This window comes from Mastacembelus armatus, chromosome 9, assembly GCF_900324485.2.
Source record: "Mastacembelus armatus chromosome 9, fMasArm1.2, whole genome shotgun sequence".
NCBI classification, from domain to species: Eukaryota; Metazoa; Chordata; class Actinopteri; order Synbranchiformes; family Mastacembelidae; genus Mastacembelus; species Mastacembelus armatus.
Genome location: NC_046641.1, coordinates 9724656 through 9749904, shown reverse-complemented (window position 1 = coordinate 9749904; position 25249 = coordinate 9724656). Strand labels below are relative to the sequence as shown.

At 39.1% G+C, this 25249-nt stretch overlaps 2 protein-coding genes and 1 long non-coding RNA gene across 5 annotated transcripts in view; 2 read left to right on the top strand and 1 right to left on the bottom strand.

Annotated features, from left to right (window-relative positions):
- The window catches only part of bco2l (beta-carotene 15, 15-dioxygenase 2, like), a 28422-nt gene extending 5018 nt beyond the window's left edge, over positions 1–23404 (bottom strand). Inside the window, exons 1-6 of one of the 2 annotated variants that reach the window (XM_026321601.1) lie at positions 23176–23404; positions 2480–2657; positions 1785–1996; positions 1203–1318; positions 974–1076; positions 714–854 (exon numbers count right to left, since the gene is read on the bottom strand). In XM_026321601.1, the coding sequence (XP_026177386.1) occupies positions 714–854; positions 974–1076; positions 1203–1318; positions 1785–1996; positions 2480–2657; positions 23176–23266 (841 nt within the window). In that variant the 5' untranslated portion in view covers positions 23267–23404. Of the gene's footprint in view, positions 1–713; positions 855–973; positions 1077–1202; positions 1319–1784; positions 1997–2479; positions 2658–4607; positions 4642–23175 lie in introns of those variants that run through there. The other variant, XM_026321602.1, reaches the window with a different exon arrangement.
- On the top strand, positions 9037–12409 carry ela3l (elastase 3 like). Of its 2 annotated transcripts, XM_026321604.2 has the most exons (9): positions 9050–9143; positions 9426–9539; positions 9765–9853; positions 10069–10166; positions 10493–10621; positions 11063–11199; positions 11576–11721; positions 12092–12244; positions 12345–12409. In XM_026321604.2, exons 1-9 carry the CDS (start codon positions 9065–9067, stop codon positions 12360–12362), a joined length of 963 nt encoding a protein of 320 aa, XP_026177389.1. In that variant the 5' UTR covers positions 9050–9064; the 3' UTR covers positions 12363–12409. The 2 variants fall into 2 exon arrangements, with proteins under 2 accessions (XP_026177388.1, XP_026177389.1); XM_026321603.1 differs by lacking the exon at positions 12345–12409 and having other exon boundaries at positions 9037–9143; positions 12092–12271.
- On the top strand, positions 15857–20003 carry LOC113138817 (uncharacterized). The gene is made up of 2 exons (XR_003296497.1): positions 15857–16158; positions 18564–20003. It is a non-coding gene; the product is annotated as an uncharacterized LOC113138817 (long non-coding RNA).
- Positions 23405–25249: the final 1845 nt, after the last annotated feature.

Sequence of the window (25249 nt, the reverse complement as noted above, 5' to 3'; positions counted from 1 at the left end):
ATGCTGACGCAGCTTCCTCCACCACCCCAGCCTACACATTATGTGCTCGGCTTCGGCTACTGTTGACTTTACTATGATCTAATATGCATGCATTTGTTTATTATAGGGGTTGTTTTTCCCAGCAGAATTCATGTCCCTGCTGTAATTCTTCTGTCAAAGAGCAGAGCCTGTTCCCCCAAATCTAACTGTAGGACCATTTGTTAGAAATGATCAGTGTCTCTGACTGAATTATAGACATATATACAAGTAAAATCTGGTTTACAAACAACAAAAACACTATTATATAAATTATGTGTTTTGGTAATAATGGTCTCAGAGTTAAGCCAGGGCTGAAATTACATTAAGTTGATGTTGTGTCTTTTATAAAGAAATTTTATTACATTTTTCAGAGAGCATAAAAGAAAGTGTGTACTTCTATGTGTGAGTCAGAGACACTGAGTTATAGACATAGAGAGAAAGTGAGAGCTGAACAGAAAGACAAAGGAGCTGTGATTGACAAAAAGAAACATGATGAGACTAGAATTCAAATTAGTAATTAATAAGAGCACGAAAAAGCTGTGATACTCGCTCAGTGCAGAAGACTCATCCTGTCAGTGCAGGCAAAAAAACTAAATCTCTCATGGAATTAATTAACTCCACTCAGGTATACATCAAGCATACAGACAACTTAAAGAAGGTGAAGCCTGTTTGTTATGCTGTAGTGTGTATCTCACCAAAGCTGTGGTAATAGGAAGGTTTCCTGGGTTCAGCTGCACGGATGGAGCAGATCACTTTGGCTCCGGTCAGGTTGGCTGTCTCCTCCGTTGCGGCGTTCTCATCAGTAGGAGGCACACGGATGATGTTGTAGAAGAAACCTGTGGGAGCCAAAAACAAGTGCCGCTGGACAGTATTCATCAGGTTTGCAAACGTAAGGATATCTACATAGATACAGACATATATGGTTACATTGACAAGTGGAGTGGAAGAAGAGTACCATTTTTGTTGTAGGAGTTGCCCATATTGTACGTGGCCCCCTCAGGGTCATAGTGTGGGTGAGCTGTAGCTGAGTTCACAGCAATGTACTGACTCCAATCCACCTTGAATTGACAGCATCAATATCCTTGTCATTAACAACATTCACTGATCTTTCTCTTCTTTATCCACTGACTCTCTACCTGCATCAGCATTCAAAAGAGCCTTTTATATTTGACATAGTGGCTCACCTTCTCCTTAGTCTCCAGGCTTTGTGGATCTACTCTTCTCATGTAGTTGGTTTCTGTGCTGACATAGTAGTCTCCCTTGTACTTGACAAAGTTCACATTGGCATTATCTGTGGCCTCTGTTCATAAGGTAAATATGGTACTGATGTCAGGAATATATTTAATATAGAACTTCAGTGACATTCATTGTTCACACAGTTTTCTTGAGCTCTGTGCTTTGCTTCAGATTGATCTTTCCCTCTGAGACAAATACACACCCTCCTGCACACATAGACACAAATATTGACTTGTGTTCCCTTTACCTCAATAAAAAACACAATATAATGTAACATTGGCTTTCATTAGGCTGCAAAAGCAGTATAGAGTAGAGCACATACAGTCAAGGACATGAGCACTGAAGAAAAAAAAAAGCATACTTTTTCTCTGACTATTCGCCTTAAGTGATCTGACACAGCTGACTTGTTACCTATATGCACAAATTAACTCAATGGTTTAATAATGCATCTGGCACTGCAGGCACTACATTATGCTGCAGTGGATTACACATCAGAATATGAAATATAGATTAAAAAAAAAAACACATACTAGGACTCTGAAAGCGTGAAAAGAAGCGAGCAAAGATGTTCTTGCACGGATCAGGCGTTGCCACTGTCCCAAACTCTGACACAACAATGCGGTTCTTCTCTGAGTTCTGGACATATGAGTCACTTCGCAGGAAGCGGCTGCTGTAGGTGACACTGCCCTCAGAGATGTGGAATCGGTGCATCAAGGCCATACCATCAAACCAGTGAGTGTATCTGAGACGGAAAAAACCCCACAATTTCTCACCGGAATGAGTGAGTGGAGAAATACTCATTACTTGGGGAATCAATCATTAATTAAACAGTGGGAGAGAAAAACCTTAATTTCTTTATCACGAGGACAAAAAAAATTAAATTAAATAAGTCATGAACAACCCCTTTTGTGGTTTAATACAGTATGTAACAGCTTAAACCAAATGGTTTTAATACTGTGATTATTAAAGTACTGTAAGTATTTCATTTAGTATTGCAGTTACCATGTCTTGGGTTGTGACCTTTCATCACCCCAGGTTGAAAACCAATGCTTTAGTTGTCTTGTCTATTTAGCAGTGATAGCAAGTTATACTCTTGTTTTGAAAAAAAAATACATTACTGCTGTAATGTATTTTGTATTATGTATTATATATGTGTGTGTGTGTGTGCGTGCATGTATTGTTCGTACTTCAGTGAACATACAGGACTTTAGCGTTTCTCAAATACCTGTCTTGCCCAAATTCAAACTTCCCAGGACCATTTCTCAGGAAGCTCCCACTGATCCACGCTGGAATAATTCCCTTGATGGTGGCAGGGATGGGATCAGAGATTTCCTCACCAGAACGCACCAGAGGTGCAATGCTCTCCAGCCCATTGGCCTGTGGACATCGCTGCCGGCTGGATACTGGAGAAGAGAAGATAGCCACTGAAAGCTGAATTTTGATGACATTTTTGAAGTACACTGTAAAAGGAAATCAAGATAACAGGTGCTTCTTGAGCTGCAGCAGCTAATCCACACCTTTCCACCAATTTTTTTTTTGACTCTGTTAAATACACACATACATATTTTTTTTTAATGATACAATTATGCTCCTAAAATGGTCCTCAGACACACACACACACACACACACACGTACTGTACGTGAGCTGCTGTGAGCCATCTACAGCTCTGAACAAGTGTGAAAAAGGAAGTAATGTAAGATGCATCATGGATGTGGCCATAATTCACCATTACAGGCCGTCATTGTCATTTTTCCCTAGCACCATTAACGCAGTTGTTACCACTCAGGGTCTGTTGCAGCTTTATTTTTATATATGAGTCGAATACAGTCTAATTTTGAAATAACTGCATTGTAAACAAACAGTAAGTCATACTTTAACACCTTCTGTGCATCTTTTACTGTACTGTATTATAAGATATTAACACTCAAACAACCAAACTCTACAGGTGATTTAAAATGGTTTTGTGAGATAAACATTATCTGTTCTGCAGTACGAGAATTAACGCACTGGAACAGTTCCTGCTTGCATGAACTCACGACTGCCTGGGGTCATGAACTGTGAATGACACCTTCGCTATCTACTGTCTTATCCCCTACATTGCCTCATATCTCTACACATAATGGAGACTATAAAATATAGATGAGAATTACATGATTAGCAAAAGCACATCATTGTGGCTCAGTATGAAACCCCATGCTGATCTTCAGCAACAGTACCAGAGGTTTTGACTGTGAGCATTGTTATTGCAACCAATCAGCAGAGCCAGAATCTAACTCATTCTCATGACACTAGTATGACAAACAATAACGAGAATGTGAAATAGAGAGATTGTATGCTTTAACGTTTCCTTATAATGTTGAATTTGTCAGTTTTGATTGTGATTACTGCAGCCTTGCAAATGATGCCTGAATGCGTGCTGTCATTTTTAGGGGGGTATTTTATGAAGTTTCCTACTGCTGCATTTAAAATAGAGTTTCTTGAAAACATAATAGTCCATAACTGCTGTGGATAATAGCTTCAGGTATTGCTTGTTTTTTTTATGCTTTCATTTTGAATAACCACAATTGCAAAAGTAGTGATGAATTGTTTTCCTCATGGCACCATCAGTATGTCAGTGAGCAAATACATGACCCTGTTAGAATTAGTCAAAGTATTCCTGCAAACTTTCTGCTCTTTTCATTTTTACTGTGCACGGACCTGTCAAACAGCCCCCCCCCCCCCCCCCCCCCCTCTCTCTCTTTTTCCTTAACATCCAAGAGTGACTAAAAGCTGTTAATGAGACATTGTTCATATTCTTTCACGAGTTCTGATTCAACAGCAGACCTTGGAGCAGGAACAATGGAGAATGCCAAAAGACTTATTGTAACTGCAGCTCTGCTTTTGAAATACAACAAAATACCATTATGACTAAAACAAAAGTCAGAGAAACCACATTACCAAAACGTATGCCTGTGTGTACATTCTATGCTGAATAGTTTTAAAAGGGGACAGACAAAGATACAGCAATTGTACAAATCTTTTTTTAATATAAGTGAAATGTTGATTCAATTAGTCATGCCATTTCCACAAAAATCAATAAAATAAAGCAGCCTCCTTGTAGAGGGTGATCAGGTTTAGTGTTTATGTAAAAACAAGACTAGTGTGACTCTCTTAATTCAGAGCAGTAATGGATTTTTGGTATTATGCAATAACATAAAATAAAATGACAAGCAAAAGATACCCTTCTTTTAAATCCTGTTTTAATATAATGAAATCAATCTATTGGAATAAAACTGTAATATGTAGCTAATTCTTCAACTGTTTTCTATGTACACATCGTCTGGCTACACATCTGAAAGTGGTGTGTACTTACTACTGCGTGTCTGGGCCTCTGTGGTCTTGGACATGGTTGGTTCTTTTGTGTAGTTGATGAGATAACACAGGATTTAAACAGGCCCTGAGGAAAACTTTGAACCCTTGGATTCCTGCCAAGTTAAGGAAGTGACCACAGGCAGTAAATTACACTACAGTACAATGTTGACTGTCTTATTAAGGTCATAATATAATCAGCAAGAAACATCATGATGCAGGTCACTGGTTGTATATTCTTACATATAATGTTAGTGTAGATTTATTTTAAAAACACATTTTGTATTAAATTATTTTAGAATTAAAAAAATAATTGTTTAGTCATAAATAAAGGCTCATATCAGAACCACATGCTAGAATACAGGCTCAATTTATTACATTAGGTTGTGTCTTTTTGTTTGTTTTTTTGCTAAATCTGTTTAAATGTCGAGTATTATTACCAAGAGTATTAATTATTAGGCTTTTTGTAATACAGTAAATTCAATTTTAAATTCAGGGTAAACCTATCCCATGACTATGGTGATATGCCTGTTTTTCCAGCAGTCTGAGTTTCTTTACTGGATCCTTCTGATATTATTCCTGGTGACCAGCTTTTGATACATTTGGCCCTTGTTTGCTTAATTTATTTAACAGCTAGCTGTCTGAGTCCTGGGGTGGTTCAAGGAGGTTTTAAACATGCAGTTGTTACTCCTTTACCAAAAACCTACAGAGCTTTTACATTTTTCATGTGTTTCTTAACTTAGCAAAGATTTTTGGAAAAAAAAAAAGAATCAATTGTTGATGATGAACATTATAATCACTGTTAGACTTTTTTTTAAATTGGTAGACAATAAGAAACCTGTGATTTTGGTGCTCCTGGACCCTAAAGGTCTGTTTGACACTTGCTCACTCAAATCTTATTCCTCATCTCTCCCACTATGTTGGTATCTAAGATACAGTACTTGGATGGTTTCAATCCTACTTATCTGAGGAAGTTGCTCCATCATGATGAGAGCTCATTTCTCATTTAAACCTGTCAAGTTCCACAGGGCTCCATCCTTGGCCCTACTCTCTTTTCACTGTACATGCTAATGTTAGGGACAGTAATAGACAAACACAATCTCTCATTTCACTGTTATGCTTATGACCTTCAAATTGACTTGCCACAGAGTTTAAAGGAAGAAAATTGTTTGAATCTTTAGATTATAGCATATAGATTTTATCTAATCTCACTAAACAGTCTGTCTTCATGCAGTTTGCATGTGTCTGACTGCAGTCATGGTTTCTACACATCTGTGTTTGAGTCGAATTGAATTATTCAGCAGCAGAAGAATTTCTGTGCCAAAATGTTGCAACAGAAAAGTTAACAAGCTAACTGGTGGTAGCAAAGTTTACAATAGACTTAAAAACTGGTAAAGTACATGTTTGAATAACGGTAAGGTGACGAGGGGTTTTTCTTCTCTGAGTTTTAAAGCACCGTTTCTCTTAATGTTAAATGACACTGCATGTTTCCCAACATCCAAGTAACCCTGCATAAAAAAAAAAAAACCAGGTCCCCTTCCAAATTACCATCCTAAAACCAAGTGCAAATATGTAACCGTTAGACATGTATTAATACGGAAGAATAATAATCAAAAGGGGAGAGAAATGGAATCAAGAAAAACAATGACTTAATAAAAACCTTGTATATAAAAGTAATCTAAATAAAAACTGTGGACAGACAAAAAATATAATGTAGACCTCCAAAACATTTAACAGAGTAGAACTCACTACACTACAGAGTAGGACTCACAAAATATAGGCTATAAAAATATTAAGCATATCTGATGTTTGTGGATATTGAATTTGGTTAATTTGTCCAGGAAAAAAAAAAAAAAATCCACAGAGCAAATTATCCAGTGAAAACAGAAACACATGGGTGACAGTGCTGTGCTGGCATGAGTGTAACAGGCTCAAAAGCCAAATAAAATAAATAACATGTTCAAGCGGTAAGCAGTTCTCAACACACTACCACAACAGTGAGACAGGCTGCACCCAGTCCCACTACTCCCCTGCTACTCTCTCCCACTCAACATGAAAAAATAGAACCTGGCAAGTACATACAAGACCTGTAGGAAGACCAGTTGGGTCATGATGTGCATATGAGATTTAATTATATCAGTAGTTCCCAAAGTGGGTGTTTCTAAGGGATGGCAAGTCAAAAATGTTGAGAAGCAGTGAATTAAAACCACAGTAAACAAAGAGATCAAAAGGAAATAAACATATGCACCAACAATCAAAAGTGAAGGCAGGGAAAGCCTTCTGTTAACATCAGTGTGAAGGACAATGATGAAAGCAAATCAGCAGCAGCCAATGCTCTGGATTTACTTCAGCCCTGCGGCTCACAACACACTGCCTGTGGCAAATAAAACAGCCACTGGAAAATACAGCTGTATATTATTTAAAAGGCAAAGGCTTACCAATATTGACATTAGTGGGCTCAGAATGGGCTAAACATTAGACTGTTGCTACAAACCAAAAGATCATATTCATCGCATAACAGTGGTGGTAATGTTGGATACAGAGACATGCAAGGAAAATGAGTTAAAAACCACACAGCTGACTGCAGCCAATAGCATGGACCTGCCACAATAATATTTATACATTATTGCAAAATCTTTCTCCTTTGCTACACATGGGGGACGGCAACAGCCAGTACAGTGTTTACTGCCCCAAAGTGATATAAACCAACCATAAACCTCACACAGAGTGTCATTTCGAGTTCAGCTGCTCTGCTGATAGGGAAAACAGGCTGAATTGTACCTGTTACAAACCCTCAGGGAGGGAGGGGGACGTTCATTAGACGGGTTTTTCTGCTTTGCTCTGCCATGAAACTAGTAAGCCTCATCTCAGAACATGACAGACTGCATCTAACTGCATATAAACATATTTTACTGGTAAGGAGCAGATTTTGAAGATTAGAGGTTTTGAACTCAACATGAAAGGTTGGTGATATTTCAGGTCAGGTTGGTATGTTTTTTTAAAAAAACTGCACAAACAGATAATTTACATAATCTATTTCTATCTTCTTTTCTGTTTAGTAATGTAGTTATATCAGTTCAGCGCACACCTCGGTTTATTATCGAGTGTCATCTGGCCACAATCAAATTAATGAATACAAGAGGTTTAATCAGAAAATGGAAAAGGAGGGCATTTATTCTCGACACTGGCCTGTAATAAGTTGAGCAATGTTTTACAGAGTTGAAGACTAATTTTAATTAGCTTTTAATTAATTGCATATCACAGCTGCAGTGAAGCTCACACACACACACACACACACACACACATCAGGAATGCATGCACATGCACACACACACAGCACGTATGCTTGTTGTGTTGCTGAATTTCGCCTTCGTTTTTTTTATTATCTTATCCATTTTTTCCAGTATCCAAACGATAGGTTGGTAACTCCCAACTTTTTAAAACATGATAAAAACTTGTGTAGATGCTGGAATGTATCACCTGATGGACGTTGTCTTACTATCATTTTCAATGTCAAAATCTCGTCTGACCTCCTTTTTAAATGCTGTAGCCCAGTTTGACTGAGAATTGATTTTCTAAATGACTCACTATACAAACACTTGGATGTAGTTTCTTGCAGTAAACAGACAGAAAATATAGCACCATTTTTTTGTGTTGTGTGACTCAGAAGAAGAATATGACTTGTTTTGGTGTCTAAACAGATAAATTGTCCCATCTAGTGGTGAACTAAGAAACTGTGAAATGGGGAATCTGCAGTCTGCTGTCTGAATGATTTTTTTTTTTTTTTTAATTCTTGAAAGGGATCACAGACCACAGCTGAATCTCTTATAACATCCTGGCCTAAACAACCCAATTCTGTCTAAACCCATGTCATCAGAAACATCTTGAAAATGTTTCTACAAGCATTTTGTGTTCAAACACCAACTATTCCCTGCCACCTTTTCTACTCCCTCTACCTGTTTACTGCATCGTAACACCTAACCTTTATTGTGCTATGTAATATTATCCAAGCAGCCTTGGACAGATTTACAACATCTGCATGATGAGTCACCTCTGGTCTGCGCACTCTGACACTTTCATGCCTCAGGAGTTGTGTCTGTGCCCTCCAAGTCTCATAACTTATTCACGTTCTATTCATTCAAGTCATTAAAACAACCACATGATACACTATGGCAGCGGTACATTTGACTTTACAATTGCAAATATACTGCATAGAAAAATATTGCCCCAAGAATTTTTATATATGAAATATGTTGAGTGGCTTGTTTGATTACTCATACGGTCACACAATATGTCTTGTGTTCCTGGCACTGGCAGAATGTTTGGAAGCTTTTTGAATGTGGAAATTTTCTTCACCAATGATACCATCTGCTTCTCATTGTTGTATTTACTGTAGTAATGCCTCTTAATTTGATTTTTGTCTTACATTTCGGTGAAAACAGGTCAGTGGCAGTGATCCAGATGTTGGCTTCCCATACTGTTACGCAAGGATTTAATTCCAGGTTTCAGGGAAGAGACTATGTCACGGAAAGGAGAAAAGGTAAGCCAAAATGCAGAATTAATGATGGAATGTGCCTCCAGTATGAACAAACATATACATACAGTGCATGTTTACATCGAAAAGTTCTTAAACACACACACATCCTATGCATGGTGATGTATATTTTTACAGCTTTACATGAAGGTCATGTGAAATGTTCTAGAGAAAAACACCTGTATGATTAGTCAGCCACCCACTGATACAGACCCTCATCGCCATTGGTCTATTTTCATCCCCCGGATGCCATAACAAACCAATAGGATTCTGTGATCCCACATTCAGAGCTGGTGTTGCCTGTGGTGGAAAGTTTAAAAGCGAGTGTGTCCTGCTGTCCCTCAGCAGAAGCATCAATCAACATGATCCCCATTGTGCTCGCCTCAGTGCTCATTGCTAGCGGTAAGAACATCTGGCACTCTCTAATTCCATGTGTAATTGTTTTCTGCCTGTTCGCAAGTTTGTGTGAGTGAGTGTGTGTGCTTGAAGAGTACCACACCGAGAGCCAACACTTTTGAAAGGAACAACAATGCAGTTTGTGCCTGATGTGTAAATCAAAAGTAATTTTGCTGGTCTCCTACTCTCCCACTCTCATGTCTGTCACACTTATGTCTCCTACTTATCTAGTCTTTGGGTGTGGCACCCCACCCATTGAGCCCCTGGCTTCCCGTGTGGTCAATGGAGTAGATGCCAAACCCCACAGCTGGCCCTGGCAGGTATGCTAATATCTGCACATCTGTCAGTGTTTTTATGATGACTGGTAAACCTTATGGGTCCAGCATCTGGTCATTAGATGCTCGACCCAGTGGCTGTTGAAAATCCTGATATTAAATGGTTGTTTTTGAATTAAATCAGCAAATTATGCAATCCATTTACACAACAACAACCTGTTTCATACTATATTCTTTTCGTTCTCCTTTTTCATCTCCAGATTTCACTGCAGTATGAGAAGGATGGTGTGTGGAGGCATACTTGTGGGGGATCTCTGATTGCTGCCAACTGGGTCATGACTGCTGCTCACTGCATCAAGTACAAGCAGCAAAGAAACACACACACACGCACACATGCACTATATGCACATTTCTAAATGCCATACACTGATCTCTGGTTGATTGGACTGTAATTCTGGATGTGTTATTTTGCACCTTAAACCCTCTTAACCCTGGGCCAGTCCAAAGGTTTAAAAAAAGTGTCACACAAAGTACACTCAAGGTCATCTGAACCACTGCCCAGTCTAAATCCTCATCCTGCCACAACAACTAATCATCATTTTGAACTCAATGAATCTTTCAAGTGTACACCAAATCCTCCCTCCAGTTTAAGGTTGGGCTTGAAAAGTCTGTTCTCCCCCACAGCACCAAGTTGTCATACAGGGTGTTCGTGGGAAAATATAACCTGGTTGAGGATGAGGCTGGCTCCAAGGCTATCCTGCCCGAGAAGATTATTGTCCACGAGAAATGGAACCCCATCTTTGTTGCCTTCGGGTAAGGCAAGCACCACTGTACATTACAAAGAACAGGCTGAGCCTCCTGCTGTGGCGTACAGTATATCATAATCTCATCTGTTCAAGCTGACAAAACGGATTGAGGCTCAAATTCCATTTATTCACTTAGGTCCAGCTAATACAAGTTCTCCATCTTCATCAATCTCAAATATCTGTACAGCCAATAAAAAGTGTGAGACACCATCAATAAGAAAGGACCATTTTTAAGCATACTACCATTTTGTTCAGGCTCAAATAAGCAGCTGTACTTTTTCAGAAAAATTATGGAGATAAGATCAGCAGTTGAGTTTGCTCATTAACGTATACATAAGCATCATGAAACAAAACAAACAAAAAAAAAAAAACAAAAACTCTGCAGAGAAATATTTTGCAGTCACTTCAACCACTTCCCTCAGTTTCTTTCTTTCTGCCTTCCTTGCAGTAATGACATTGCCCTAATCAAGCTGTCAGAGTCTGTGACTTTGAGCGACCAGGTGCAGCTGGCATGTATTCCTCCTGCTGGCACTGTGCTGCCCAACCTTTACCCCTGCTACATTACCGGATGGGGCAGGCTGTACAGTAAGTCACTATGTGTGGAAGGATAGGCTGTATTTATGTATCTGTCATTGTATTTGTTTTGTGATTATGATCAGTGAAATATCTTCATGTTACCATCCTTTACGGCCTTCAACTTGTCTTCAACTGTGATGTTTACATTTTTAATGAGCTGTGTGTGTGATCAGGCTGATGTTATCCAAAAAAAAAAACAAACAAACAAAAAAAAAAACTCATAGTTGTGAAGACAAATCACATACATGTGATCTTAATTTTTTTGGGGTGGGTTGGAAGGGTCAGCCTGTAATCTGGCACTTGCAGAAAAGCTGTAAATCAGATACGACAAATACACTGCTAGTGTATGTGGATGATGGTAATAGACTCTGCCTGTGTGTTTTAGCCGGAGGCCCCATAGCTGATAAGCTGCAGCAGGCTTTGATGCCTGTGGCCGACCATGCCACCTGCTCCCAGCCTGACTGGTGGGGTGTTGCTCTCAGGACCACAATGGTGTGTGCTGGTGGGGATGGAATCGTGGCAGGATGCAACGTAAGTTTGTAGTGTGTGTTTGTGAAAATTAAAATGAAAGAAAAGCTTAAATTATTAGCAATTATGTGTTTTCAGTTGTAAAATGTAAAATACTTCCAAACTATCCTGCACTTAATTCTGTTCAAAGTATCTTCAGTAATATGACCATATATATGGTCACATCACATACCTGATTGATATAGTGAGTGTATCTAAATAAAAATAAATAAGCATAAAATAAATAATAAAAAATAATAAAAATGTCCAATGAACCAGAGGGGAAGACATGTTTCTTGTGTCCCTTCTATACATGGCAATAAAAGGATTCTGACTGTGATTTTTAGTCAGACTTTGTGAAACATTAACCCTCCTCCTCTCTTCCTGTGTCCAGGGCGACTCTGGTGGACCCCTGAACTGCAGGAACGCAGCCGGTGTCTGGGAGGTCCACGGCATTGCTAGCTTTGTCTCTGGCCTTGGCTGCAACTATGTGAAGAAACCCACTGTCTTCACCCGTGTCTCAGCTTTTAACGACTGGATCGACGAGGTAAAAGAGACACGCAAACAGAATTAAGTTCTGTTTTTAAGGAAAATACTGTTTCCTTGCATTTTTTTTTTCCAAATAATGACTCTTTCTGTCTTTTCAGGTTATGATAAACAACTAAGGATGAAGACTTGTCAATAAAAAAAAAAAAAGATCCGGCAAACTGCATTTGTCTTGAGTGTGTTTTACTACCTACCAGATTATAGCAAACATCACATCTGATAAACTCATATCCAGTAAATAAATCTTGGACCTTATTTAGCCGCATTACAGTAACTGATGCCCTGTCCTTGGAGGTTTGCTCAAAATGGAAACTATGTCACCAAATGTCCAGCAGGTGTCCTCATTCCCTCATGATATGGAATTGGTTCTGACAGCTCTGGAAAGCAGGATAGTAAGAAGAATGAGCAATGTTTCTGCCTGGAAAACAACACTAGGTCACATTCCTGATTCACTGCAAATAACCCACATAAAACAAATTATGATTCAGACAAACCATATGTCAAATAACGCAGAGATACATGTTGGAAGGTTATAATGAACAATGTACATACATTAAAGAAATGAAACAAAATATTCCTGCATGACACGGACCAGGTTTGTCTCTGTGCCCTCTCAGCAGAGTGCTTTATAAAAATCATAATATTCATCTGTGGACTTTATCGCTGCATTATAACATTTTCAGTGCTTTGAAAATGGAGAAGGCTAGAATGACAAAGTTGAGATTAATACTTTTGTCAATTGTGTTCCATACTGTGATAAGGATGGGAGAGTAGAGGGGGTGGAAATTAAGAAAAAATTTAATTGTCTCACTTCCTATTTTTCAATCATTTTCTTATTTCTTTGTCACATCTGCAAGTCACATGCAATACATTGTGACAGGGTAATGGAGGAGGGTCATTGACCTGAGAGGCAGTGATCAGGTATGACACAGCATGCAAAAAGCAAGTAATATACACTGTGTGTGTGTGTGTGTGTGTGTGTGTGTGTGTGTGTGTGTGTGTGTGTGTGTGTGTGTGTGTGAGTGTATAGAGACAGGGGGTTTCACTGCCATGACTCACTCAGACTATGTTTGAGTGCATTTCTCTGCTAGGATGAATTACACTTGTAAAGCACTTTTCTCTGGAGTATGAGTCTGTGATCAGTGATAACTATCCCATCAATGCTCTTATCTAGGAAACAGCTCGAGTGCTGCTCCCTGACTAATGCAGTCTGATTGATACTTTTTTGATTTGACAAAAATGCATCCAGGATTATTGTCTGTGTACTTTGAACTACAGCCATAAAAATGAACCTGTACAGCACTTTGCTTTGCTACAGTACGCTACTGATGACATTACAATGAATGAATACTGAATTTGATATCGAGTGCTGTAAGTCATCATCAGAAGTTAAATTACTGAGATGAGTAAATCATCACATTATCTACCAAGCTCTAAAATAATTCTATTTAACAATGTATAAACCCTTAACAATGCTATGAATGGGATTACTAAAGTCGTTACATTACAATCTCAATTATTAACAGAAATATGTTACTATGATATCAACCAGTAACAATATGAAAGTTCGATTTTAATTATTTTCTTGTCTTAATTTGCACCACTTTACATTAATCAAGTTACCACATCATCAGGCAGTTATTCCACCACGATGTTCAAACAAATAATTCAGTGCTGGAACCAGTAGCTGCATTTACATGGACCCTGATATTATACTAATAATCAAAATGACAGCTCAAAGTGAATAGAAACCCCAGAACAGACTGAGCTGATGGGAGGGAATTTGCACTCAGTGAGAGGGGTGGATTAAACTTTCAATAATCTATTCAATAGGAGAATATCAGCCATGTAAACACCTGAACCAATTGTTTCTCAAATCCTGGTCTGTGGCTAAAAACATTTTTTGTTGGAGGCTTTAAAAAAAATTTAAGCTATGTCGAACCCCTTGCTCACATGACATGATGTGGGTGTGTCTTGGTCATCATCTGCTATCAAGTGATCTTAATATCTTCAAAGCTGGGAAAAATCTTTTCTTCTGTTATGGTTCCAGCAGATTAAATGTAGGTTTAGATGAAAAACAAAAGACACATCAAGGTGTATTTTGATTAAATGCTTTGAACATGTAAAACATCTTACTGGCTTAGTGTCCATGTAGAGAGTTATTCAAAACGATTTCAAAAGGACTGACAAAACATTTTCCATGTAACCACAGCTACTGCTCATATAAATGTACGCACCAGCATATGCTGCCCTTTAACAGCTGCTCTGTGGATTCAATCCCTTGCAAAACTTTTGTCTCATGCAACTGGTGAATGAGCCAGTGAGGCCTCAAAAGAATGCTTTGTCTGTCCCTGAACTCAGTGGGTGAGACTATGCCATGCCCCCCCCCCCCCACACGGAGAGGGTTGACCAGACTCCCCCAAGGTCAGCCTGCTGTGGTGGTGAATACTAATTAGAAAAAGATTTAAGTTGGAGCTGCTGCTATTTGGCTTTGTGCAACTTGTTTTAAGTGCAGCAGCAGCACAGAAAGTGCCTGTAATTCACTGCAGCTCCACCTGTATTAGGACCAAAATATTTATGTGCCATTTTGAAATGGGCCTTTCAGCATTTCATTTTGATTCTTTTAAATTGTGCCATAAATTCACAAACTACACTTTAAACAAAAAGCCATCAACCAAATACTGCATTGTGTCATTTAAGTGGTGGAAAGTAACTGAGTGCATTTACTCTTTTTCTTTCATTTACTTAATTATTGTGGTTAAGTACATCTTCAAGGTACTTGTACTTTACTTGAGTATGTTGCTGCTATATGCACCACAACAATTCATTTACCCTACTATATTTATTTGACAGGTTTAGTTATTAAAGACATTGTAGCTGTTTAGTACAAAACAATTGGCTAATAATTTATGATGTATGATTATTGACTGTGATGGACTGGTGACCTGTCCAGGGTGTACCCCTGCCTTTCACCCAAAGAGAGCTGGGATAGGCTCCAGCTGATCCCTGTGACCCTGGTTAGGAATAAGTGGGTAGAGATAATGGATGGATGGATGATTATTGATTATGCCGCCTGGCAGTACATAATGATTAAAAATGGCTCTTCTTTTACCAGCTGCATCATTTGAGAGAAACATTAATGCATCGATAAATATAATAGCCTTCTGAAATGGGCCATTCCTGCATCTTGAGTACATTCACTTCCTACTATAGGCTATATTTTGGCTTAGATATGTTTAAGCAAAGTTTCCACCTTGGTACTTTTTTTTTTATTTCTACACTGTGGTAATAATCTCGTATTTAAATAGAACTTTTGACTACTTCTTTCACTGCTGCATGGTATTTTCACATTTTTGCATATTTTCATGGTTTGATGAAGACTAGGCATTTCTGTTACCGAATTGTAGTTTCGCTGACTGTCTGGTTGTTGCAATGACCTTTGGCACTGTGCTGAAGATTTGACCGTGGGATCCTGGGAGACGGTGCGAGGAGAAAAGGCCTTGATTGGATTAACGCCTTTATGTAAAAAGCTCAGTAGTAGTTGAGAGAGAGGGAGGGACGGATGGTGGTTGGATGGGGGGCGGGACCGTGGGGTTGATGAGTAGCCACAGTGACAGCAGCATCTCCGCTCCGCCGCCCTGCTCCTGTCAGCTGCCACCGGGAACCAGCCGGGACAGCGGGACTGCACTGACAGTTCGGGGTGCGCTGCTGAGCCATATGGCCAAACGGTGGAACAAGACTTTGGGGACCTACTTCGAGACAAAAGTTCCCACTACAAAAGTCTGCTGAGTTGCCGAAGATCAGTCTTCATTTTCAACATTGTATTTCAGCCCGTTTTGCAGCTTGCGCGCGAGAAGGAGCGTGCGCAAAACTACAAGCGTACGTATGCCGGTGGACACCACAGGGGAGAAGTAGGTAGGACGATGTACCAGGCAAGTATGAGCTTTCAGCTGAAGGTTTTTGATGTCCAAAATAACCTGTGCATGTTGAGCTCTGCCTATGTCCAGGTCAACACAAAACAAACTACAGTCGATAAGTAGTGGCAGAGAAGTAGTGGCCATGCAGCTGCTGTTCTCAGATAAACTGGGGAGGAGGAGGGGTGGGGTGGGGCTCGGTTACATGAGATGGACTCCACACACTGACAGTCCACTGTCAGGTGATGCATTATGCACAGTCGCCTGTTTTCCATGTGGTCAGGCCAGCCTCGGGACTGAGTGTTTCTGTTTTTGCAGGCAGCGGCCATCTCTTTGCCACTGTGAGAATGCGTCCTTTGGTGCATGTAATATTTGCATCCATTGCTAGAGTCACTACATAACAGATGAACTATAGTTAGTTAACACTTCTAGGAGTGTGTGTCGTCATGTCATGTCATGTGTCATTTAACCCTGTTAATTCAGCGTCTCCGTGACACATCCGTTTATAAATACAGCGCTGTGTGACTTCCCTTACTAAAATAAGTATACTTGAAGTTTATGAAGTAAACTCAAGTAAAGTTCAAGTATATTATTTTACAACTATACTAGCAAACAAGATATGAGTTATACTAATATCACTGTACAAGTAGTACACTTTTAAATGTACTATTTTAGGGCTTCATGGGACTAAATTGCCTCAATTTTTACTTTAAGTAATCTTTAGTTGTAAAAGTAGTAAACTTATATAATAATATATATGTAGATATGCATGTACCTATCAGATATATATCTTTGATAGGTACATAGAAAGTAAAGTGAAAGTATACTATCCTGTTTTAAGTTTTACAAGAAACTTTTTTGAAAGGGAGGGGGGGGGTTGATCTTTTCAGTCAGAGCAGTCAGTGCAACTGGACAAAGACTAAATACATTCGAATATGACACAAACGCTTTGGCACTTTGTGCATAATGTAACATTATCTGTTGAAGCTTATTCTAATTTGACCTGCGTATTCTGTTTGGCTTGTGAATACGTTTACTTTTCCTGCAGTGTGCCAATTAAAACAGCTACAGCTATTGTGATATCATGAAATGTATTTATCTTGGAAATGAAAACAAATTGTCCTTGTACTTATTAAGATGAGAACCACAATCATCTAAATGAAGTATGAGTTATGAAAATGTCTCATATATATATATATATATATATAGTGTTGACTGCTGTTTGCTTTCTTTCTTATGCCCCACTGGTTGTCTAAAATCAATATAAGCACAGAGACGGTCCTCATTTCCCAATACATTACTCACTCATATGGTTTTGCAAGTAGCTGTTTAGTGTCACCTGACTTCTGTGAAAATGTTCCTCTGGATGTTTTGGAAATGTTCTGCAAAACCATGAGGGCTGTTTTATTGACAATAGTCACAGTTTGCGATTATAACGGCAGGTTTCCCCACAGACTGACTTTGTGTGCTGGAGAGCAGATCACATGCATCACTGCCACCTACTCTGATTCGGATCTATCCATCTTCATATGGCTTGGTCATAAAATGCCTATAAATGGAAGGATAACTCTCAGACTCTTTCTCAACAGCAGGCTTGGACCGTTATTTCCCTCGGTTTGAAGAGAGGAGGAAATATGTGGTCTCATTAGAAATGCATTATGGGGAGGTAGAGAAGCAGACCGGCTCAAGTTTTTATCCATTAAAACTCAAAGAAGAAAAATATTCAGATTCTGCATCTCATGCTTGAACCACAGTCTCTGTCCTACACGCACGTACACATGCACGCACACACACACAAATGCTGGGTACACCACAGTGACCCATTTAGCATCAGCCACAAAACTAGTAACGATATTCACACGTTTCCCCTGAAAATACATTATTGCTGATTCTCATTCAAAAATACCTCAGCAAGAAAAAATGCTTACTGACAGCTTCTTTATCAGTTTAATAATTTCATCGTTCTTTGCCAGTTTCAAGGAAATAATAAAAGAAAGTATCTTTTAATACGGTGCTCCAGCCATAAAACTCTATCATGCACAGATTATTAGACAAGATCCTTCAATTGTTCTTTTTTTTCCTCTGCATCTTACTAGCACTTTTCTTGTACAATACTGCTACTGGAGCACTAGAATAATACTCCACAATGTAACTTATAATGCTTTGCATTTGACACTGAAATTGTAGTTTTTGCCTTTAAACAAGAGCAAGACTCAAACCTAGTTGTGCAGGTAATGGACTTTGCAGGTTGTTTTGTATACAGAGAAGTATCTGATTACTTTCATAGAGAAAGTAATCTTTGGTGATCTGATCTCACTAGTGGACTCAGCAGGCCCACGTGACAGTTAGCATATGCCTGGAAATTAAGGTCCCTGTGTTTAAGTGTCACAATGTCTTTCCTTTCAGGGGTAAACTGGAGTGACCAGCAAGGCTCCAGTAGCAGAACATAGACCATCCTCTGAAGACAGATGTGGCCATATTGAGTCTGAAAAGTTGTTGACCAGTCAACAATGGAGCATGAACTAAGGATGGGCCTGTCCGTGTGGGCCATCGTGGCCATCGTTTGTAATTCTGTGGTAGGAGCCCTCATCCTCATCCTTTTCGTCATCCTCTACAAAGCTTGCAAGGTGCCTTCACACCAAGAGAACGTGCCAGTTTTAAGAGCAGAGCCGGAGCAGAGGAAGACAGAACAGAAGTGCCTGCTGACTGCGGCCTAACCATGCAATTTTGTGGATCTGCTACAGGTTGAATATTGAACTGTAGAACTTGATATATAAGATGGAAATTTGCATGGTCCCATGTTTCTCCTCTTCTACCACTGTTATTATTTTTCATTTAGTGTCTCAAGAGTATTAACCGTGTTAGGAGCTGGTGTAAGACCAGCAACAACAACTAGCAGGCCCAATCCTCTTATCTCTGCTGTGTCGCTGGGACTGTCCATCTGGCTGTTTGCTTTGCTCCACACACAAAAAAAAAGCATGATCTCTTCCTCCACTCCATTTCTTTACATCACTCCATAAACAACTACTGAGAGGATGTGGAGGAGAAAGCGCACAAGTGCAATGAATTGGAACAGAAGAATCTGGAGTGACAGGGTCATTTTGAGAGTCACAATAACATGTTAGAGAAGACAAAATGTAGCTCTGTAGCTGAGAAGCAGCTTGGTATTTTCCAGCTGCAGCACTAATGATGACGCCAACAGAAGTAGCAAACACACAACAGGTTACAGGTCGACACCAAAAGCCTGAGGAGGAGGTAGATGCTACTGGAGGAAGGGTGTGAGTCAAGACACACAACAACAAAGGGCAGGTATTTGGTGTGGATGAAAAAGTGCAGGGGAAGAATCGCAGAGGGGATGCTGTGATGTGTTGTTTACAGAAAAGCGAGCTGAAGGGCCCTATCTGACAGTCTCCCCGGCTGACACGTAAGCCCCTGCTTCCATAGATCCAAAGCCCATGGGATGAAAAGTTAAAAAAAAAAAAAAAGTTCCTCATGTCCCAGCATGCCTCTCTGTGAGCTCCTCTAAAGCCCGAGAGGAATGACAGACTGACTGAACCCACACTGTCTGAAATTACCATGTGAATATTGTATTTCGTGAAATGAAGGCACTGCAGCGACTAACTGTGTGATGATATCAAGACTGTCTTAATGATGGAGAAAATAATCTCCAGAGTAAAAAGCACTGTATATTTTTGTCACTGTGTGTTCTGTTTTTTTTTTTTTTAAATGAAAGGGCTTGGAAAATGTTTCTTATTTTTCTATTGTAGAAACATTACTTGACATTTCATCTCAGGTGAGTTCATTTGCTTTTAGTAATTTATGGGAAAAATAAAATTTTTAAGAATTTTTGACTCATGTCATTGAAAAATCTGTCAAATCAACCTGATATTTTTTGTCACAGCTTCCCAAGTGGGACAATTAGCGTTTTCTAACTTCCTTTTCATTGCATATTGAATAACTTATTTATTGACAATTTTATAGATTAAACAATTACCAGGTTGAATGACAGACATATACTTGTGTCACTGTGGTAATTTCTAATGTGCCCTATGCCTTGTGGTCCTCATGAGAATTTTTTTTTTTTTTTACTCACACAATAAAATTAGACTTAAGTAAATGTTGCCTTGTCCCTTTGGTGTGTATTAGTATTAATGTCCCTCTAAATTGTTTAAACAGAGTTTTAAATAACAGCCGACTTCATCTTACTGCACTAAAGTAATCAGTGTTGAACACACTGACCTCAACAGTGACCCACATCCTGCTAGTCAACTTCAGCCATATGATGCTTATGTGGTAACTGTGATCCGTGATTATTAAATTACTGCTATTACTTTTTCTAAGTGCAACAATTAGGTGCACTTGAGTATTTCCATTTTTAATCAAGGCATTTACCCTAATCAAAGAATTTAATTTAAGTATAGTTAGTGCGTACTCTATGTAAAAAAGATTATTCTGTAATATACAGTGAATTGTGGCAGATTAAAACGAATGGAAATAAGAGCAGTTCCATCTTAAAATGCAGCTCAGACGATGCATCAGTAATACTTTGTTACAATAATAACATTAAAGACAACAGCAATGGGCCATTCAACCTACAAATGACCATTTTTTCTTTGGATAGTTAAAAAAATATTTTGCTGACAATATTTATGATACTTTGAGTACTTCTTTCAGCACTTCATAAAGGTAGGAGATTGGTTTTCATTGATTTCATTTCGGTTAGTAGTTCACCGGCACAGGACCCTAACAAGATTATACGAGTCAGGGATTTATCACTGATCTTATGAGATAAGAACCATGTAATGTAATTTGTTTACAATAAAGATAGATCAGCTGCATGCCCAATGTGCGTGCGTGTGTGTGTGTGTGTGGGTGAGAGAGAGACAGAAACCGTGTAAATACAGTACCTGAAGGTGCATGTGTAAAACAGTGGTTTATAGCACATATGAGACAGATGGTTAGGGCCTTTGGTGGGCTGTTGATTTAAAACTGCTTGGCTCTACAGCTGTCTAGTGTTTATCTATTTCCCTTCTACTTATCTGACTGCCAGTTTCTCTCTAGCCCTATCTCTTTGGCTGTCGGCCTCTGATTTGTTTCTCTATTTCCATCTAGTGCCAGACCCATAGAAACTGGCCAGCAGTGATCTACACCACAGTGAGTTGCTCGTATGTGAAGGTCAGTCCGTTCCAGCGCAGTTTATGAACCGCTGCACTGATCTTCCATGGTTTTCAAATCAGATCTTCTGAAAAGATGAAGGAGTTTAATAACTGATCCTGTGTGATGCCAATGAAAGACAAACACTGAATAAGCCCCATCCATCAAGTCATCCATCTGTTCTTTTACCCATCACACGTTCACTGATGCATCCCTCTCAGGAGAAATTATTACAGATTGGATGACGTTTACTGTGATTTCAACCAGTTAAGATTAGATGTGGTTCCTGAACTCTGCATCAGTCAGTCCATCCCTCCATTTCCAACTATGCATTATACAGCAGCGATTGCTAATGTCTTCCACTGGTAGCTGAAATGAAGAGGGTCACTGTTCTCTGTGGGACGTTACATAATAAGGACAAATATTACAGACAGAGAGATTACTAATAAGCATATTAAGGGCCAGTAATCTCCAGCTTCATCTGCACTGCTGAAGGGGTTACATAACCCACATCGCCCCACTCTGACTCATGGGCATGTCCTAAAGGATCAAATGTTAATCTATGTTTTGGACACTACATGCCTAAAAATGTGTGGATTTTTTTAAACCATTTGATTCTTATGTAATATATAATTCAGTATAATGACACATCTTGACTGTAAATAAAATGAAGAGAGAAAGTGTGAACCTACTGTATACACAACTTATTTTGTTGCAGTGTGTGGCTAAATGTATTGCCAATACTGGGCAGGCATCTTTGAAATGTAAAAATGTGCAGGAATGAGATGTACCTGTTATATTTTACTGTTTTACTGCTTATGAAGAATCAATGACAAAATTGCAATGAAACTTAATGAGCTCTTCATACCAGGACCCGATTTAGTGACAAACACTCCTTACCATTACAAACAGACAGTCCAAGAGTCATTAAATTGATCTTCACAACAGCACAACTGTAGCATCAAAATCATTTAGTAGAATTTAAACTGTGATTGTTTTATTATGTTAACAGGGGTCTAACTATAGCAAGAAACTAGATGAAATGATGGTGGTAGAAAAAGCAGTATGTGTGACACAGCAGAAAAAAAACGAGACAAAGTGTGAGAGATATAGTGGAATGGGAGAGCAGGAGATTACGACTCAACTAAGAAAACACTTTCTCTTAATTTGTTTTAATCAGCTATTAAACTTCTTCAGCTTTTTTGAGCAGATGATCTGATTTGCACCTCACAAACAAGGGTCTCACATCTGCTAAACTGAGAGGGGCTGACCTTCAGAGATGCCTCTACAGTCGTATCTAATGCATATGCATGACCAGAAGTGTGGAGCAAAAAAAGTCTGAATTTAGCAGATTAAAACACAATGACCTACTTGACCCTGCACACATCTCATTGTCATTCACCCTCCATCTATGCTGCTTCCCTGATCCTGTGTAGACTTAGACTGCCACCTGCTGGCTCAGCCTTCAATTGCTACCTGGAGTTAGTGGCTGCAGCTGTGGCTCTTTGCTGCCAAGACGCTTCTCTGCGGCTGTGCAGCAGAGCATGGTGGTGCTGCTCTCTGTTGGTGTTTCCAGGTAAGGACAAAGTGCAGTCAGATGTGTCAGTGACTTTGAATGACAACCAAACGCATCGCAAGTGTTGTTTTGGGAGACCTGAGGTTATAGGTCCATGTTTCAGATCCTTATCAAACACCACCGTGTGTGTGTGTGTGTGTGTGTGTGTGTGTGTGTGTGTGTGTGTGTGTGTGTGTGTGTGTGTACACATGTAGCCATGTCTCATTAACTGTCCGTTGTACCAGGCTCATATACACCACATGTTTTCTCTTTATCTAAATAGCTACAACAATAGAAAACTAATCTTACCTGCTGCTGAAGGCTGTGTGTAATGAAGGAACCGCACCACCTCACACCGTCCTGGTTTAAAACTTAGACATCCCATCACGAACTTCATCATGCGGCCTTGTAAATAATCCTCGTGTCTGAAATGAGCGTCTACCCGTTCTTCAGTACCAAAGGTCCTGAAATGCGCCCAGGAGTGTAAACTTCCTCTTCCTGTTAGGACACAGGTAGCAGACCGCGTCCTCCATAGCTACTGTCCTGCTTGTTTTCCAGCTGCCCCTGTTCTACCCACTGCTGATTACCTGGATCAGGTGTGCTGGAACATACCATCTTAGACGAGTGAAAGGGGGGAGGCAAGGTGAACTGGTTTCTTCCAGCTTCTGATTGGCTGAACACACCTGCTATATCAAGATATTTAAATTTCATTGATGTATTTCCCAGATAATCCTTGGCAAGCATATCAAAGATTCAGTTTGTTAATCTTGTGTTAGTGTGTTATCAAAGAAAGAAAGATAAACATTCAAGCTCATTTGCTTTAATGAATTAATTAATGTCATACAGTAGGTGAGGGCGGAGGCAGCAACGACCCCCAACAGAGACCTGGGATGTTGCCTCAGTGCCCAGACCACTGCTGCTACAGCTCCTGACACATCTGCTTATAGGCTACTGTAATGTTAATATCTATCAGCGTCAGAATAAAGGCAAATACACAGAATAGATCAAATGCAGCAAATTTGCCAGAATAACCAAGAATAATTACTAATTAATATTGACATTCAATTCAACACCTAAAAGTCAACACAGTTCCAACAAAGAATACACTTTAAAATACACAACACACATTACAATCAGCTCCATCATTAAAAAAGACACATCATGCATCAGTCATTCTCTATTGGAAGAATATTGTTTTGCTTCGTTGTGAAACCTATAGAATATATCAATGTATAATATTGTATCTGACTAATTTCCTCTGTGATAGTATACCAGTTTCATACAACATACCCCAAAGCAAACCTTGATGTTGTAAGTGCACTGTTTCTGCAGGTTATATAATAAGAACTCATCTTTGTCGTCACGTGCGGTTAGGTCTCGGACAGACCTTCTACAACAAAGCCTGAGGAAGAAAAAAAATATCAATCCCTGGAAGTTAAGTCAAGTCAGTTTTATTTATCAGCAACATGTTGCAAATTATATCAGTTGTATGACCGATAAGTAGCCTTGAAATCTTTAAAACAGCTCCATGACCCTAACAGAGATATTGTCGCTATCAAAAAAAAAAATCACATATATCAACCGTTTGTACATTTTTATTAAGACTTGGTCAATAATTAAAAGCAGGTGCCAAAATTAACACTGGTAGGAATGAGACCACACATTAATAAGGCATAGGAACAAGATGGTTAATCTATAGGAACAACATGGTATCTTGTGGGAAGGCTTTAATAATGCATGGGAATGATCAAATATGTCTGAAGTGCTGGCTACAAAAGCAGAATTGCACAACACATGTTTTCTGATTGACAGACATTGTGGCTGTGGTGATGTATCAGCATCCAGTGGTTTGAATCTGTGAACCTTTATGGACCCCTGAGCAAATGTCCCCTGCAGGTCCTGTTAAGGTTTGTAACCAAAGTACCAAATGGGAACCATCAGAATCATTAGAACCAACTTTATTGGCCAAGTTTGTGCACACAAACAAGGAATTTGACTCCAGTTCACTAAGCTCTCCGTGTACAAAGAACTAACATAGAAGATTAAACTTTAAAAAAGAAGATAGGAGTTTCAAAAATAAAGCAAAATACAAAATATAGAAATTAGAAGTTAGAAATAATATGTACAAGATTCTTAAAGAATATTTTTATACATTCAATATATACAGTACAAGGATTGAAGTATAACTATAAGCATAATAAGGTGGAAATAAGGTTTGTTCCTGATAAATCAAGAACTTCTGACATTATGATTAATTGGCTCGAAGCAGTTCATTGGATTGAATCATTTTTTTCAGTTTTAATTAAAATTGCAAACTCCAAATCGACTTTCCCACTGATGTGTTGTTAAGCAGCCTCTCTCTGGTCTCTCTCATGAAGGAATG

Bases quoted from the DNA above. Each gene is read 5' to 3' on its own strand.
- ela3l (XM_026321603.1), top strand. From the start codon at position 9,065: ATGTTGGCTTCCCATACTGTTACGCAAGGATTTAATTCCAGGTTTCAG. The intron at 9,854-10,068 runs GTATGCTAATAT...TTTCATCTCCAG, and splicing joins CCCACAGCTGGCCCTGGCAG to ATTTCACTGCAGTATGAGAA. The intron at 10,167-10,492 runs GTACAAGCAGCA...TCTCCCCCACAG, and splicing joins ACTGCTGCTCACTGCATCAA to CACCAAGTTGTCATACAGGG.